Below are 18,335 nucleotides of genomic sequence, written 5' to 3'. Positions count from 1 at the left end.
TTTCTGTCAGGGCCATTACAAATGTGTATTTCACCTTAGAGTTTCTCACACATTAAAAGAGCATTTTTCTCTAGTCTTAAAACTTAGCTTCTCATTTTCTGTAGAAAGAAGTGTGTACCTAATACAGTGAGTGGATAAAATGATATATTTGAGTAATACAATTACCCAAGGGAAGAAACACAGATTTAAAAAAAAAAAATGGAAAAGAAATCTACGACCGGGGACTCCAGAAACGTGCTAGCGTACCACAGAAACCACACTGGGACTGGAGAAGTACTGCGGCCACACACAGGAGACTGCATAGGAACCTCACTTGTTTTGTTATTAAATGTAAGTAGCACATTTGTTTGTCCTCATGCACATCAGTATAATTACCTAATTTTTAAATCTTTAAAGAGATACGGTGGTTATAAGGATGATGAGAGAAAATAGGTTTTTTCTTACCATTGGCAAGGTCCTTAAAGACCAGCTCATTGAACCCTTCATTTTATTGGTAAGGAGAGCAAGATTAAAGGAGGTACGTGACTTGCCTCAGGTCCCTCAGCACTAGGGACTAGTGGCAATGCTAGGTCTTCATATGCGTAGTCCAGGGGCCTTTCTTCTCTACTTCACCATCTCTCAGTATTTTTCAAGGTGTGGTCCTTGGACCACTTGCATCACAATCACCAGAGTCTTTGTTACAGTGAAGATTCCTGGCTTTACTTCAGACCCTGAATCTAACTCTCTAGGGACAGAGCCCGGGAATCTGCATTTTAAGCAAGTTCCCTGGATGATTACTACAAAATAATAGCCTCTATTTAATCAGATGAAAACTTTCCAACTATTGCCGCTTTAGTTTCCCTTACTACTTTCCCCTTATTAAAACTACTTCAGCTGCTATTGGAAGCACTAGTTCAAAGCCACTAAAAATTCTGCCATGATTTCTGAATAAACTTATATCACTGAGAGGTCAAACATGTTCCCTTGGATTTCCCTGGTGGCGCAGTGGTTAAGAATCCGCCTGCCAATGCAGGGGACACGGGTTTGAGCCCCGGTCTGGGAAGATCCCACATGCTTCAGAGCAACTAAGCCTGTGGGCCACAACTACCGAGCCTGCACTCTAGAGCCTGTGAGCCACAACTACTGAGCCCGCATGCCACAACTACTGACGCCTGCGCGCCTAGAGCCCGTGCTCCGTGACAAGAGAAGCCACCACAATGAGAAGCCCGCACACTGCAATGAAGAGTAGCCCCCGCTCGCTGCAACTAGAGAAAACCTGTGTGTAGCAACGAAGACCCAACACAGCCAAAAATAGATTAAAAAAAAAAAGTTCCCTTTCCCATTCCCCTGGTCCCTTGCTCTTTCTTTTTTTGCCCTACTGGGCACATGTCTAGCAGTTCTTCTCCTTGGTGATTTGTCTTCAGACCAAAAACGTACCTGCTGCTACTTACATGTGTCCTGGGATGGCTCCTCAGGGCAGGAACATGACTGTTGACAAAACCCAGCATGGAGCTGTCTTTAGTACTGAAGGCTGTGCAGGGAGTGTGAATGGACTTGGGTGGGCTTAGCAATATTGAGTCAGAGGAAGGAGAAGCAGTAGCACCATTGCTCCAGTTACAATCAACAGGCAGGAGAAAAGACAGGGATTTTAGGAGGACAGTGGGGCCAACCATAGCAGTAAGGGCACCATAATATCTTGGGGAGAGCAGATAAGACTTAGTGGCTGGCTCTAGAATTTCTAAACTCCAGGGACTTGGGAATAGCAATCTGGTGGGAAGGGAAGGAAGGGGACTTATCACGCAAGATGCTTTCACAGGGAACACACTCTTTTTACTTAGATTATGTGTTAATTTCAGGTAGTTTTGGGGATGCTGAAGATAAGAGGAGTTGTTTTAAAAAACAGTGTTAGCGTAGACTCAAGATTCGATGCTCATTTTGAAAGGTGTGCGGTGGTAGGGGCTGATGGTTACTGAGACTGAAGTAAGTCTCCCCTTCCCCCATAACACCCCTTGATGGTACCATTGACTCTACCCAGAAGTGGTTTCCCATTAATGAGAAAAAAAAAGCCATATGGTTGCAGAAGAGTTATGTGGAAGGTGATGATAGAGTATTGAGAGAGAAGAGTGGGAATGGTGAGGAAAAGGAACGGTGGAGGATAGTTGGTGTCAGACCTAAATGAAGGAAAAAAGAAAAGAAGAATACAGGCTATAATATAAGGTACCCTCAATGCTGTCACAATCTGTAAAAACTCCCTTCACTCTCTTGGTTCTGAAAGCCAAATGATATTTCTGCTGCCCCTTACAGTTAAAGAAAAAAGTCTCAAAAAAGATAAGTACTGCCCAGGGATACCTAGTGTTATAGGAACATTAATGCCAAGAATTCATATCCATGGGACTTCCCTGGTGGCCCAATGGTTAAGACTTTGCTTTCCAATGCAGGGGGTGTGGGGTTGATCCCTGGTCGAGGAGCTAAGATCCCACATGCCTCGTGGCCAAAAACCAAAACATAAAACGGAAGCAATATTGTAACAAATTCAATAAAGACTTTAAAAATGGTCCACATCAAAAAAAAAAAAAAAACCTTAAAAAAAATTCATATCCAACTCTGAGGAGCTCCAAAGCCCAGGATCCTTCTATCATATTACCCTGCTGATTCTATATATCTTACAGATTGATAGGAAAAAAGAGAAAAGAAAAAAAAAAAGATGTAGAGGAGGGAATGGAGATTGGCAAGGTATCTTAGAAGGGCATCTGGTTTTGTAGCCTGAAGGACATAGGGGAGGGGATGGGAGTGGAAGGGAAATAATAAAACTTCTAAATCACAGTAAATGTGGCATAGGGACACTGGGATTATCTTTTGAGGCATGCTCTTTTACATTTTAAGGTATATGAAGTGCCAAAGCAGCTGAAAAATGTTTAAAAAAAATCAGAATAGAAATGGAGCTCCTGTCTAGTGTATGTCAGTGATAGCGTTAAGTCTGAATAATTTTAAGCTCCAGAGCATAATGGTCAAGGTGGCCAAAGTCTCCTTGAAGGGAAGTGGCTACTTGTAGAAGCTGTGCCTGCAATCAGTTAATCTTTGTGGAATGCTGACCGCATGACTAGTGAAAATCCTTACAAATGAGGCTATCATTAAACAAGCTGTTAGTGACATCAAAATACCTGCAAATAAAATTTTAATTCCTGAAGAGAATTTAATGTAACTGTAGAATGAATATGTAGGTATGTTTTTTTTGTTTTTTGTGCGGTACACGGGCCTCTCACTGTTGTGGCCTCTCCCGTTGTGGAGCACAGGCTCTGGACGCGCAGGCTCAGTGTCCATGGCTCACGGGCCTAGCTGCTCCGCAGCATGTGGGATCTTCCCGGACCGGGGCACGAACCCATATCCCCTGCATCGGCAGGCAGACTCTCAACCACTGCGCCACCAGGGAAGCCCTGTAGGTATGTTTTTTAAAAGTATTTATTTTTAACCAGTTGAAAGAGATAATTCATCAACTGGGTGCCACTTGCAAAAACACACACAAAAGAATCCCCATTTTAAAACTATAAAAAAATGCTTTGCAAACATGCCCCCCAACCAAGATTTTTATCAAAAGAAAATCCTTGGGGGGAGACCTTCAAGATGGCGGAGGAGTAAGACATGGAGATCACCTTCCTCCCCACAAATACATCAGAAATACATCTACGTGTGGAACAACTCCTACAGAACACCTACTGAATGCTGGCAGAAGACCTCAGGCTTCCCAAAAGGCAAGAAACTCCCCACGTACCTGGGTAGGGAGAAAGAAAAAAGAAAAAACAGAGACAAAGAATAGGGATGGGACCTGCACATCTGGGAGGGAGCCGTGAAGGAGGAAAGGTTTCCACACACTAGGAAGCCCCTTCGCAGGCAGAGAGGGGTGGTGGTGGAGGGGGGAAGCTTCAGAGCCACGGAGGAATGCATAGCAACAGGGGTACAGAGGGCAAAGCAGAGAGATTCCCACACAGAAGATCGGTGCCGACCAGCACTCACCAGCCTGAGAGGCTTGTCTGCTCACCCGCTGGGGCGGGTGTGGGCTGGGAGCTGAGGCTCGGGCTTCTGAGGTCAGATCCCAGGGAGAGGACTGGGGTTGGCTGTGTGAACACAGCCTGAAGGGGACTAGCGTGCCACAGCTAGTCGGGAGGGAGTCCAGGAAAAAGCCTGGAACTGCCTAAGAGGCAAGAGACCATTATTTTGGAGTGTGCAAGGAGAGTGGATTCAGAGTACCGCCTAAAGGAGCTCCAGAGACAGGCGTGAGCCGCAGCTATCAGCATGGACACCAGAGACGGGCATGAGACGCTAAGGCTGCCTCTGCAGCCACCAAGAAGCCTGTGTGCAAACACGGGTCACTATCCACACCACCGCTTCTGGTAGCCTGTGCAGCCCACCACTGCCAGGGTCCCGTGATCCAGGGACAACTTCCCCGGGAGAACACACGGTGCACCTCAGGCTGTTGCAACATCACCTCGGCCTCTGCCACCACAGGCTCACCCCGCATTCCATACCCCTCCCTCCCACTGGCCTGAGTGAGCCAGAGCCCCCTAATCAGCCGCTCCTTTAACCCCCTCCTGTCTGGGTGAAGAACAGACACCAGAGGGTGACCTACATGCAGAGGCAGGGCAAAATCCAAAGCTGAACCCCAGGAGCTGTGCGAACAAAGAAGAGAAAGGGAAATTTCTCTGGGCAGCCTCAGGAGCTTCGGATTAAATCTCCATAATCAACCTGATGTACCCTGCATCTCTGGAATACCTGAATAGACAACGAATCATCCCAAAATTGAGGCGGTGGACATTGGGAGCAACTGAAGACTTGGGGTTTGCTTTCTGCATCTAATTTGTTTCTGGTTTTATGTTTATCTCAGTCTGGTATTTAGAGCTTATTATCATTGATAGATTTGTTTATGGATTTGGTTGCTCTCTTTATTTTTTTATATGTATATGTATATATATATATATTTTTTCCCTCCTTTTTCTCTTTTTCTGAGTGTTTATATGTATGCTTCTTTGTGTGATTTTGTCTGTATAGGTTTGCTTTTACCATTTGTCCTAGTGTTCCATCTGTCCTATTTTTTAAGTATAGTTTTTAGTGCTTGTTATCATTGGTGGATTTGTTTACTGGTTTGGTTGCTCACTTCTTTCTTTTCTTTTTTTTAATTTAATAATATTTTTTATTTTAATAACTTTATTTATTTTTTCTTTTTCTTTCTTTCTTTCTTTTTCCTCCCTTTTATCTGAGCCGTGTGGCTGACAGGGTCTTGGGGCTCCGGCTGGGTGTCAGGCCTGAGCCTCTGAGGTGGGAGAGCCGAGTTCAGGACATTGGTCCACCAGAGACCTCCCAGCCCCACGTAATATCAGTCGATGAGAGCACGCCCAGAGATCTCTGTCTCAATGCTAAGACCCAGCTCCACTCAACGACCAGCAAGCTCCAGTGCTGGACATCCTATGCCAAACAACTAGCAAGACAGGGACACAACACCACCCATTAGCAGAGAAGCTGCCTAAAAGCATGCTAAGTTCACAGACACCCCAAAACACACCACCGGACACTGTCTTGCCCACCAGAAAGACAAGATCCAGCCTCATCCACCAGAACACAGGCACCAGTCTCCTCCACCAGGAAGCCTACACAACCTACAGAACCAAACTAACCCACTGGGGGCAGACACCAAAAAGAACGGGAACTGCAAACCTGCAGCCTGCGAAAAGGAGACCCCAAACACAGTAAGTTAAGCAAAATAGGAAGACAGAGAAATATACAGCAGATGAAGAAGCAAGGTAAAAACCCACCAGATCAAACGAAGAGGAAATAGGCAGTCCACCTGAAAAAGAATTCAAAGTAATGATAGTAAAGATGGAAAAATTTTGGAAATAGAATGGAGAAAATACAAGAAACGTTTAAGAAGGACCTAGAAGAACTAAAGACAAACAAACAATGGTGAACAATACAATAAATGAAATTAAAAATTCTCTAGAAGGAATCAATAGCAGAATAACTGAGGCAGAAAAACGGATAAGTGACCGGGAAGATAAAATAGTGGAAATAACTACCACAGCGCAGAATAAAGAAAAAAGAAACAAAAGAATTGAGGACAGTCTCAGAGACCTCTGGGACAACATTATATGCACCAACATTTGTATTATAGGGGTCCCAGAAGAAGAAGAGAAAAAGAAAGGGACAGAGAAAATATTTGAAGGGATTATAGTTGAAAACTTCCCTAATATGGGAAAGGAAACAGTCAATCAAGTCCAGGAAGCACAGAGAGTAACAGGCAGGATAAATCCAAGGAGAAACACACCAAGACACATATTAATCAAACTATCAAAATTTAAATACAAAGAAACAATATTAAAAGCAGCAAGGGAGGGGGCTTCCCTGGTGGCGCAGTGGTTGAGAGTCTGCCTGCCGATGCAGGGGACATGGGTTCGTGCCCCGGTCCGGGAGGATCCCACATGCTGCGGAGCGGCTGGGCCCGTGAGCCATGGCTGCTGGGCCTGCACGTCCGGAGCCTGTGCTCTGCAACGGGAGAGGCCACAACAGTGAGAGGCCCACGTACTGAAAAAAAAAAAAAAAAGCAAGGGAAAACCAACAAATAATATACAAGGGAATCCCCATAAGGTTAACAGCTGATCTTTCAGCAGAAACACTGCAAGCCAGAAGGGTGTGGCAGGACATATTTAAAGTGATGAAAGGGAAAAACCTACAACCAAGATTACCCAGCAAGGATCTCATTCAGATTCGACAGAGAAATTAAAACCTTTACAGACAAGCAAAAGCTAAGAGAATTCAGCACCACCAAGCCAGCTTTACAGCAAATGCTAAAGAAACTTCTCTAGGCAGGAAACACAAGAGAAGGAAAAGAACTACAATAACAAACCCAAAACAATTAAGAAAATGGTCATAGGAACATACATATTGATAACTACCTTAAATGTAAATGGATTAAATGTTCCAACCAAACGACATGGACTGGCTGAATGGATACAAAAACAAGACCTGTATTTACACTGTCTACAAGAGACCCACTTCAGACCTAGGGACACATACAGACTGAAAGTGAGGGGATGGAAAAAGATATTCCATGCAAATGGAAATCAAAAGAAAGCTGGAGTAGCAATTCTCCTATCAGACAAAGTAGACTTTAAAACAAAGACTACTACAAGAGACAAAGAAGGACACTACATCATAATTAAGGGATCAATCCAAAAGAAGATATAACAATTGTAAATATTTGTGCACCCAACATAGGAGCACCTCAATACATAAGGCAAATGCTAACAGTCATAAAAGCGGAAATCGACAGTAACACCATCATAGTAGGGGACTTTAACACGCCACTTTCACCAATGGACAGATCATCCAAATGAAAATAAATAAGGAAACACAAGCTTTAAATGATACATTAAACAAGATGGACTTCATTGATATTTATAGGACATTCTATCCAAAAACAACAGAAAAGAGTACCTTCTCAAGTGCTCATGGAACAGTCTCCAGAATAGATCATATCTTGGGTCACAAAGCAAGCCTTGGTAAATTTAAGGAAATTGAAATCATATCAAGTATCTTTCCCGACCACAATGCTAGGAGACTAGATATCAATTACAGGAAAAAAATCTGTAAAAAATACAAACACATGGAGGCTAAACAATATGCTACTAAATAACCAAGAGATCACTGAAGAAATCAAAGAGGAAATAAAAAAATACCTAGAAACAAATGACAATGAAAACATGATGACCCAAAGTCTATGGGATGCAGCAAAAGCAATTCTAAGAGGGAAGTTTATAGCAATACAATCCTACCTCAAGAAAGAAGAAACATCTCAAATAAACAACCTAACTTTACACCTAAAGCAATTAGAGAAAGAAGAACAAAAACACCCCCAAAGTTAGCAGAAGGAAAGAAATCATAAAGATCAGATCAGAAATAAAAAGAAATGAAGGAAATGATAGCAAAGATCAATAAAAGTAAAATCTGGTTCCTTGAGAAGATAAACAAAATTGATAAACCATTAGCCAGACTCATCAAGAAAAAAAGGGAGAAGACTCAGATCAATAGAATTAGAAGTGAAAAAGGAGAAGTAGCAACTGACACTGCAGAAATACAAAGGATCATGAGAGATTACTACAAGCAACTCTATGCCAATAAAATGGACAGCCTGGAAGAAATGGACAAATTCTTAGGAAAGCACAACCTTCCGAGAATGAACCAAGAAGAAATAGAAAATATAAACAGACCAGTCACAAGCAGCAGAATTGATACTGTGATTAATAATTTTCAAACAAACAAAAGCCCAGGACCAGATAGCTTCACAGGAAAATTATATCAAACATTTAAAGAAGAGCTAACACCTATCCTTCTCAAACTCTTCCAAAATGCAGCAGAGGGAGGAACACTCCCAAACTCATTGTACTAGGCCACCATCACCCTGATACCAAAACCAGACAAAGATGTCATAAATAAAGAAAACTACAGGCCAATATCACTGATGAACATAGATGCAAAAATTCTCAACAAAATACTAGCACACAGAATCCAACAGCACATTAAAAGCATCATACACCATGATCAAGTGGGGTTTATCCCAGGAATGCAGGAATTCTTTAATATATGCAAATCAATCAATGTGATAAACCATATTAACAAATTGAAGGAGAAAAAGCATATGATCAAACTGAAGGAGCAAAACCATATGATCATCTCAATAGACACAGAAAAAGTTTTTGACAAAATTCAACACCCATTTATGATAAAAACTCTCCAGAAAGTAGGCATAGAGGGAACTTATCTCAATATAATAAAGGCCATATATGACAAACCCACAGCCAACATCGTTCTCAATGGTGAAAAACTGAAACTATTTCCACTAAGATCAGGAACACGATACGGTTGCCCAGTCTCACCACTAGTATCAACATAGTTTTGGAAGTTTTAGCCACAACAATCGGAGAAGAAAATGAAATAAAAGGAATCCAAATAGGAAAATAAGAGGTAAAACTGTCCAAATAGGCAAAGAAGAAGTAAAACTTTTCCAGTTAGGAAAAGAAGAAGTAAAACTGTCATTGCAGATGACATGATACTATACATAGAGAATCCTGAAGATGCTACCAGAAAACTACTAGAGCTAATCAATGAATTTGGTAATGTAGCAGGATACAAAATTAATGCACAGAAATCTCTTGCATTCCTATACACTAATGATGAAAAATGTGAAAGGGAAATTAAGGAAACACTGCCAATTACCATTGCAACAAAAGGAATAAAAGACCTAGGAATAAACCTACCTAGGGATACAAAAGACCTGTATGCAGAAAACTAGAAAACACTGTTGAAAGAAATTAAAGATGATACAAACAGATGGAAAGATATACCACATTCTTGGATTGGAAGAATCAACATTGTGAAAATGACTATACTACCCAAAGCAATCTGCAGATTCAACGCAATCCCTATCAAACTACGAATGGCATTTTTCACAGAACTAGAACAAAAAATTTTACAATTTGTATGGAAACACAAAAGACCCCGAATAGCCAAAGCAATCATGAGAAAGAGAAATGGAGCTGGAGGAATCAGGCTCCCTGACTTCAGACTATACTACAAAGCTACAGTAATCAAGACAGTATGGTGCTGGTACAAAAACAGAAATATAGATCAGTGGAACAGGATAGAAAGCCCAGAGATAAACCCACATGCATATGGTCACCTTATCTTTGATAAAGGAGGCAAGAATGTAAAATGGAGAAAAGACAGCCTCTTCAATAAGTGGTGCTGGGGAAACTGGACAGCTACATGTAAAAGAATGAAATGAGAACACTTCCTAACACCATACACAAAAATAAACTCAAAATGGATTAAAGACCTAAATGTACAGCCAGACATTATAAAACTCTTAGAGGAAAACATAGGCACAGCACTCTATGCCATAAATCACAGCAAGATCCTTTTTGACCCACCTGCTAGAGAAATGGAAATAAAAACAAAAATGAACAAATGGGACCTAATGAAACTTCAAAGCTTTTGCACAGCAAAGGAAACCATAAGCAAGATGAAAAAACAACCCTCAGAATGGGAGAAAATATTTGCAAACGAAGCAACTGACAAAGGATTAATCTCCAAGATATACAAGCAGCTCATGCAGCTCAATATCAAAAAAAAAAAAAACTACCCAATCCAAAAATAAGCAGGAGACCTAAATAGGCATTTCTCCCAAGAAGATATACAGATTGCCAACAAACACATGAAAGGATGCTCAACATCACTAATCATTACAGAAATGCAAATCAAAACTACAGTGAGGTATATCACCTCACACCAGTCAGCATGGCCATCATCAAAAAATCTACAAACAATAAATGCTGAAGAGGGTGTGGAGAAAAGGGAACCCTCTTGCACTGTTGGTGGGAATGTAAATTGATACAGCCACTATGCAGAACGTTATGGAGGTTCCTTAACAAACTAAAAATAGGACTGTCATATGACTCTGCAATCCCACTACTAGGCATATACCCTGAGAAAACCATAATTCAATAAGAGTCATGTACCACAATGTTCATTGCAGCTCTATTTACAATAGCCAGGACATGGAAGCACCCTAAGTGTCCATCGACAGATGAATGGATAAAGAAGATGTGGCACTTATGTACAATGGAATATTACTCAGCCATAAAAGGAAACGATATTGAGTTATTTCTAGTGAGGTGGATGGACCTAGAGACTGTCATACAGAGTGAAGTAAGTTGGAAAGAGAAAAACAAATACCATATGGTAACACATATATATATGGAATCTAAAAAAAAAAAGGTTCTGAAGAACATAAGGGCAGGACAGGAATACAGACACAGAGGTAGAGAATGGACTTGAGGACACGGGGAGGGGGAAGGGTAAGCTGGGTCGAAGTGAGAGAGTGTCAGGGACATATATACACTACCAAATGTATAATAGATAGCTAGTGGGAAGCAGCCACATAGCACAGGGAGATCAGCTCGGTGCTTTGTGACCACCTAGAGGGGTGGGATAGGGAGGGTGGGAGGGAGATGCAAGAGGGAGAGGTTATGGAGATATATGTATACGCATAGCTGATTCACTTTGTTATACAGCAGAAACTAACACACCATTGTAAAGCAATTATACTCCAAAAAAGATGTTATATATAAAAAAGAAATCGTTGGCACTGATAATAATAAGATGCACGCAGAATGAGACATGGCTTCCCGAATTTCTTTGCATGCCAATACTTACAGTGTTTCATTATTTGGTCTCCTTGCTGTGCTTTCACATTGTTTGGAAAAGTTTTTAAAAATGGAAAATGAAAAATTCTGCCTGAAAGAGGTAAAAACAAACAACCACAGTTGAGCTTTTGGTTTTTAAACTACACCTGATCGTGTCTATTTATGCTTTGTTCATCCAAATTCTCTACCTGTTACACCAGCCTCATGTTCTGCACCATTGTCCTATCTGAAACGCTTCCTGGGAGAGAGTAAAGGTTCTGAATTATCATTAGCGTGCTTCCAGCTTAGATAAAATGCTTCTGAATGCTAAGTCTTTTGTGTGGGCTCTAGAGATGAAAAAAACTTAAATGTATCACATTGAATCATGGATTTTTCAATGCTCATTAAAAGCTATCTTCGTGGTGTATTAAGGTTTGCTCCTCACCGCTCTCCTCACCACACCAGCCTCGATGAACAAATAACCATTCAGAATTCATGGCTTTGAATTATAACTGGGGATCTCTTTTGTAAAGATTTGAAGATTCTGGACGTGACATTATGATGTGAATTTTCTGCTCTTTTGGATTATGTGCAGAAATAAAATGTGGTTGCTCCCTCTTCCTTCATGTTTCCCTCTAAGAAATTTCGCCTATGGAAAGGGGCAAATGTCAAGAAATTAAAAGAAGGCTGTACTTATATTATTCCTAAGATGAAACCAAAGGGAGGCACAAAGGAAAAGTGGGTGAAGAAATAGCGGAAAGGAGAGCAGGCTGTGCAAACCTCAACCTTTTCCTGAGGAGGAAGGAGAAATGAGGCAATCCAGAATGCATATTTCTATGTATTATTCTTCTCCAGTATTAACAAGACAGTTCCTTGTAGGAATGACTTTGTGTAAAAGCAGGAAGGTGGAGAATATATAAGAACTATCTGAGCTTCTGGACTCACTTTCAAAAATTAATCAGCTTGTTATTTTGCATGAGAGATAGAGAGAGGGAGTGAGAGAGAGAGACTGTGTGTGTGTTTGATGTTGGCTCTGTATCTGATACTTAGAGACACTCTGTGTGAACCAGTCTACAGTTAACAGGAAATGTGGTTGTTCTTGGCCTTCAGATAATAGCACTGGGTTCTGTCTACTGTATCTTTTTTGAAATTTTAATCATAGATACCAAGGAGAGTTTGGGGGCCATCTGCCTAGGCAGCTGTGTGCGTTATCCACACAGCAGCTGCAGGGCAGAGGGGTGACCCAGAGTTTGCACAAACAGTCCACTGACCCAGCTTCAGGCTCTCCGTCCTCACTAACATCCAAGGTTTCTAGCTTTAGAGATAGAGAGGGAGTCAGTTGAAGCTTGTAATTCCAATCAGGACAACCTCTGTGTAAGGTTGCATTCCCATCTCACTTTGATACTGGCCCACAATTGCGTAATGCTGTTTTTTTTTTTTTTTTTTTTAAGCCCGGAGGTTGTAGTCTCTTTCATCTACTGAAATAAAAAACCCCTGAACTAAAGTTTTAACGTGTCAGTAATTTCAGAAGTGATGTGACCTCTTTGCCACAAAAGTGGAGGTGTCCAGAATCAGCTTTATGATAAACCAGCATCTGTATCCTCTGTTTTAGTTGTTCTCTCACCAGCTTTGCTCCCTTCCAGACCATCCTCCACCTTGCTGCCAGAGTGTTACTTTACAAAAGCAAATCTGAGTAATTCTGTTTTGAATTCTTCAGTGGTTCCCCATCCTCTAAACAACTTGGCCTGGTACTCAGAGCCCATCATAGCCCACTTCTCCCTGGTCTCCTCTCCTCACTCATCCTCCTCCATGTAACCATAAGTCTTCTTGTTTTCGTTTTTCTGAATGACTTTCATCCCATGTCTCTTGCCTTTGTGCCTTCACACAAGCTATTCCATCTTCTTGGTATGCTTTTCCCCACACGTGTCTAGCTAACTCCTATCTGTTCTTCAAGGCTCAGCAGAAGTCACTTCCTCAGGAAGCCTTCCATAAGCCCTGCTGCCATTTAGAAATTCTCCCTCTGTTCTCCCAGAGTACTCTGTTCTGTTCTCAGCTCTATCATAACATTTGCTTTATTGGACCTAAATATTGGCTGTCATGTGTGTTGTCCACAAACAGCTGCCTGTGACGCTGATGGTTGGGATGAGCTCTTACTCATCTTTGTATCTTCAGACTTTTGCATAGCGTTTGGAACACGGTGAGTGCCCAGTTAATATTCTTTGAAGTTCAGTTAATAGTGCATAGCTCTCTGAGTACAGTGAGTGGTCTGTCTTCTTGGTTACCTCAAAAGCTTCAGGTAGAACTGCACCTACCTGTGCAAGGCACAAAGTAGGTGTGTGATGATAACACATGCTGGTTGATTAATTATAAATAGGTTGATTCTAAGACAGTGGCATTCTAGTGTCACTCTCTTAGTGCCTCATCTAATTAATTGATTGAGAATATCTGCTTAGGCTGTATAATATCCTTTTAGGGTGACGTTTTTCCAACTGTGAGTTGTGACCCATTAGTGTGGGTCATGAAAACAATAAGTAAATCAAGACTAGCATTAAAAGCAAAAAACATGAAATAAATAGACAAGAGAATATCAGTGTATCACATGTAAGACAGTTAAATAGTGCTTTGTTTTATTTCAGTTACATGTGTCGTGTTTACTGGGTTGCAATGTAAAAAAAGTATTTCTTAGTATGCATTTCAGTGAGAAAGAAAAAAAGTCTGGAGAACTGTGCTTTAAGGAAAGAATGAAATCCTTCACACCCTGCCATTCCATTCTGGATTGAAGTGAATTAGTTGAATCAGTAAGAAGTCCCCCACTGATTGCAAACCAGCCAGGAGCTTGTGCCTTTTCTGTCCCCACACTAAGCTAATCCTTAGGGGGCTAAGAATCTGTTCTGTAATAGAAGATAGTCTTCTGTTGGGAGAGAAATAGCTTGAAAAAAAAAAAAAACCAAACACTGGAAACCTTCTATAGTGTTTTCTTTTCTTTTTTTTAACTAAGGACTAAGACATTAGGTAAAATTCACCCTACTGAGCCTACTTCCTCCACTTCTTTAGAATGATGCTCTCTGATAAGGATTAGGGCTAGTTGATCTTTGAGATACCAGTTTTGTACTCCATTTTGAAACTGCAGTTATCGTCTGATTTAAGGCTATAGTTTTGAACTAGCTAAGAATAAGCTATGAAGGTCTTCTAGCTGCAGGGTGAATCGACTATTTAGAGTCAGTTTTCAGGAGGAAATAGGACAGTTCATTTTCTTCTGGTCTATCTGAAAGTGACCCCGTGACTATGGAGCTGGTCTAGAAGGCAGGGAGTGAAGGGGCGGGGAGCCATCGACCAGTTGACTATTTTCAAATCTGAGTTTCTGCCACAGCTTGGCAGGCTTTACCTTTTGTTTTTTACTCACTCTTTTGTTGGCAAGTTTCTAAAAGCACAGCAGTGGCTGGGGTAAGTCAATGTGGCATCCAGGAGATTGGTAAATTTTTCTCTTGATGGCAGTTTTTTCAGAGAATAGGATGATGTGGCAATTAGTGTCTGAATGGACTCCAGCCCATAGCTAGGCAGGGCCTGCAGTTTAGTGGAAGAAATATCCCTGAAAAGTAAAAGGGAGAAAGGTTTGTTTATTTATTTACTTAACATGTATGATTCATAGAATGAAACTTCCTCTCAACAATAGTATCCTTCTAGGTTCTGAGGAATCTTTTCTCCATCTCTCTTTCTCCCTAATTCTCCATTTCAGTTAGTCTCATTAAGATCTGAATTCAAAAAAGCTATGTGGTCTTTCTTCTGATGTGTACCCCATTATTCTTTCCAAGGCTGAGCATGACTCCTTGTACCTGTCACACATTCATTAGCATTCTCTCTCCCCCCTCTGCTTCCTTTCTCCCTCTCTCTCCCTCCCTCTACCTCTCTCCACTTAGCAGAAGTGAAATAACTACTTGCTTTAAGAGAGAACAGGCACGTGCAGTGACATCAGCTTTTGTGCTCAACTCCAGGGGGAAATATTTAGGGCTTCAGATGCCTCGGTCTTTGATTGATCAAGCTCTGCAGGGTAGGTTTTCATGAGGCACAGGCTAGTTACGCTATTCAGAGCCACTGTGTGTCATTAGCCACCCTCTAACTTCTCTAAAGGCAAGCTGGATTCATCAGTCCAAAGCAAGCAAATGCTCGGCCATGCAAGCAAAACTGTGTGGAAAGCTCAGGTTTTTCACACAAGGTCCCGAATGCCTCAGCTTTTCTAGACTTGAGGCAATGCCCAAGAAAACTCCAAACGAATTAAATGTGAGGAGGAAGAGTCAGTGGGAATTTAAAAATTCTGCCCATCTTCTAAGTGGCTGCTGCTGATACCCCATGAAAGTTTTCCAGGAGCGTAGCCCCCTGCAGCAAACTGACCCAATACTTAGTGCCCATCTCATGGGAGGGACTCAGTAGGGGATTGATGGACAGATTAACTTGACAACGTGGCATGATGACTAGTGTAGGCCCTTGGTGGAATAATCAAGGTGGCAGAATTTGCCTCGGGGGCTGCAGACTCATTGCTTTTGTGTCCTTATTGATTTAGGTAACCAGTGTTCTCATTCTGCTTTACAGAGTTATTATTTTAGATGTATTAGGGATTGACCACATGATTCTTTGCAGGCCTGGTGATTTTTTTTTTTTTTTGGTGGGGGTAAAATATTTTAAATTAAGATTCTAGAAATGGCAAGGTCTCATTACAGAGGAGTGAATCCCTGATGATTGATTTTCAGTTTCAGTGAGAGACTCATGGGAGGAATATTTTGGGGGTGTGGAAGGAAGGCCCACTTCTAGATATCACTTAAACCCTGAGGGTATAATGAGAATAGTTATTTGGAGAGTGAGAGACCTAGGTCTGGTCCCACTGTTCTGGAAAAGTCAGTGTGGATGCCTACTGGGCTCACAGTCATTTCTAAGCAGGCAGACCAAGCAGGTTTTCAAGCAAAAACTGTCATGCAGGGTGTCTTATGATCATACTCACTCATTCTTGTGCCTGACCAAAGGCAACTCTCCTTAGCTTTTCAGTGCCCAAGTAGGTGACCAGTTTGCTGTAAGAACTCTGCCTCTAGGGTGTGCTAGGCTGGAGAGTATTCAAGCAATGTGTAAGATTCTGAGTCTGGTGTACTTTGAATATGAGACACAACAGACAGGGACCCCTAGGGTAGGATGGCAGAAGCTGAGAGCAGAAAAAACAGTGGGCAGGAAGCACGAGGGGGTGGAAGCCATGAGTAAGGAGAAATCATGACGTTGCGTGGAGAAGAGAGAAGAATTAGGATTGATGATGGCAGAAGTCAGGAAGTGGAGAAGGTCAGGAGTTTTACTGGTGGGAATTAGGATGTAGAGAGAATCAGGGGTTGACAGCTGCAGGAAATAAGTAGACAGAGTCAGAATGGGTAGTGACAGGAGTTGATGGTGGCAAGAGCTCGGAGCTAGATGAAGTCAGGAGTTGATAGAGGCAGAAGTAGGCAGCAGACAGAGTCGGGAGTTGATAGGAGGTAGGAAGTAGATGCTCAGGAGATGAGAGTGGCGGGGGCTGAGTAGAGTTGGGGGTTTATAATGGTGGGCTATAGAAAGTAGATAGAATCATGACTGGATACTGGCAGGAGCTAGGGTATAAAGAATACCTGGGTCAGTTCATTCCTCCCCCTGATCAAAACCCTAAAGCCCCCTCACCTCACTCAGAGAACAGGCAAAGTCCTTATAAAAGCCACAAGCCTCATAACCTGGCTTTCGCCACCTCTCGGTCCTTCTGTTCTAGGCCCCTCCTCTTGGCTTACTCTGCCACACTGGCCTCCTGCCTAGTTCCCTGCACCTGGAGTGCTCTTCCTACCGATACCCACACAACTTGCTCCCTCACTTCTTTCAGGTATTTGCTTAAATGTCACTTGTTCAGGACCGTCTTACCTGACCATCCTCCTTAAAATGCTAGCTCCCTCTCTAGAGCTCCTTTTGCCCAGCCACCTGAATTTTTCTCCTCCACAGCCATCTGGAATACTCCATATTTTCTTTACTCATTTGATCCTTGTCTGTCTTCCCCACTCTATGAAGGCAGAGACATTTGCCTTTTCTTATTCTCTGCTGTTTCCCTGTTGTCTAATCCGGTGCCTGGCACATAGTATGGACTTACAGTTATTGGATAAATCAATGAATGAATGAATAAACAAACAAATGAACTGGGTTACGCTGCTCACTGTCTTTCTAGGACTGTCCTCATTTTAAAGTCACGTGCCTGTTTATCACTTTGCCTGTTTATTGTTCTTTCCCCTCCATGGCTGTAATCTCTTTATGAGCAGGGCCCAGAGCTCGCCACTGTCCCTGCAGCTTGGTGCCTGGTACACAGGACGTGTCCAACCCACGCTTGTTGAAGGCATTAGTGATAGCGTGCCAGGGTAGGGACTAAAGGGCCGGCATCTCTGTGGCGAAGGTGACGAGGCCACTGCTGTTATTGCTGCAGAGTTTCTGGAGCCCTGTTGCGTCGCTCCCTGAAGCCTGACCGCAGCTGCATTTGTTTCCTACAGGATGTTTCCGGCTTCCTAAGGCATTGTCAGGAGACTAAAGGTTCAATTTCCTGCTCCTCTTAATTTTCCCATGTGTCCTTATGCTCAGCTCCCACTAACTGAGGGCACTTGCCTCTGCTCCGTGCATCCTCAGGGAGCCTGACGCATAGAAGCTCACACAGCCTTAATTCCCACGAGGGGATGCCAGGGATCACCACGCCCCCCTGCCAGCACATTAGGAGGCCCTCCGTATTTGATGTTGATTGAACCATGTCTCCACCAAATTCATATGTTGAAGTCCTAACCCCCAGTACTGCAGAATATGACCTTAATTGGAAATAGGGTCTTTACAGAGGTGATCAAGTTCAAATGAGATCATTAGGATGGACCCTAATCCAGTATGACTGGTATCCTTGCAAAAAGGTGGAAATTTGGAGACAGACAGACAGACAGACACACAGAGCACCCTGTGAAGACTGGACTTATGCTGCCACCACCAGAAGGAACTACAGGAACAAGGAGAGAGGCCTGGAACAGGTCCTGCCCTCGCAGCCCTCAGGAGGAGCCAGCCTTGCCGATACCCTCATTTCAGACTTCTAGCCTCTAGAACTGCAAGACA

The 18,335-nt window shown here is 42.4% G+C and overlaps 1 protein-coding gene across 1 annotated transcript in view; it reads right to left on the bottom strand.

Annotated features, from left to right (window-relative positions):
- The window catches only part of LHCGR (luteinizing hormone/choriogonadotropin receptor), a gene marked incomplete at its 5' end in the record, with an annotated part of 64,047 nt that overhangs the window by 2,963 nt on the left and 42,749 nt on the right, over positions 1-18,335 (bottom strand). Inside the window, 2 exons of the mRNA XM_081254305.1 lie at positions 11,239-11,319; positions 14,611-14,796. Of these exons, the coding sequence (XP_081110431.1) occupies positions 11,239-11,319; positions 14,611-14,796 (267 nt within the window). The remainder of the gene's footprint in view (positions 1-11,238; positions 11,320-14,610; positions 14,797-18,335) is intronic.

This window comes from Mesoplodon bidens (genome assembly GCF_964165515.1).
Source record: "Mesoplodon bidens genome assembly, chromosome: 14".
Classification (NCBI taxonomy): Eukaryota; Metazoa; Chordata; class Mammalia; order Artiodactyla; family Ziphiidae; genus Mesoplodon; species Mesoplodon bidens.
The sequence above is the reverse complement of the archived record's forward strand: the minus strand, read 5'-3'. Positions and strand labels throughout refer to the sequence as shown.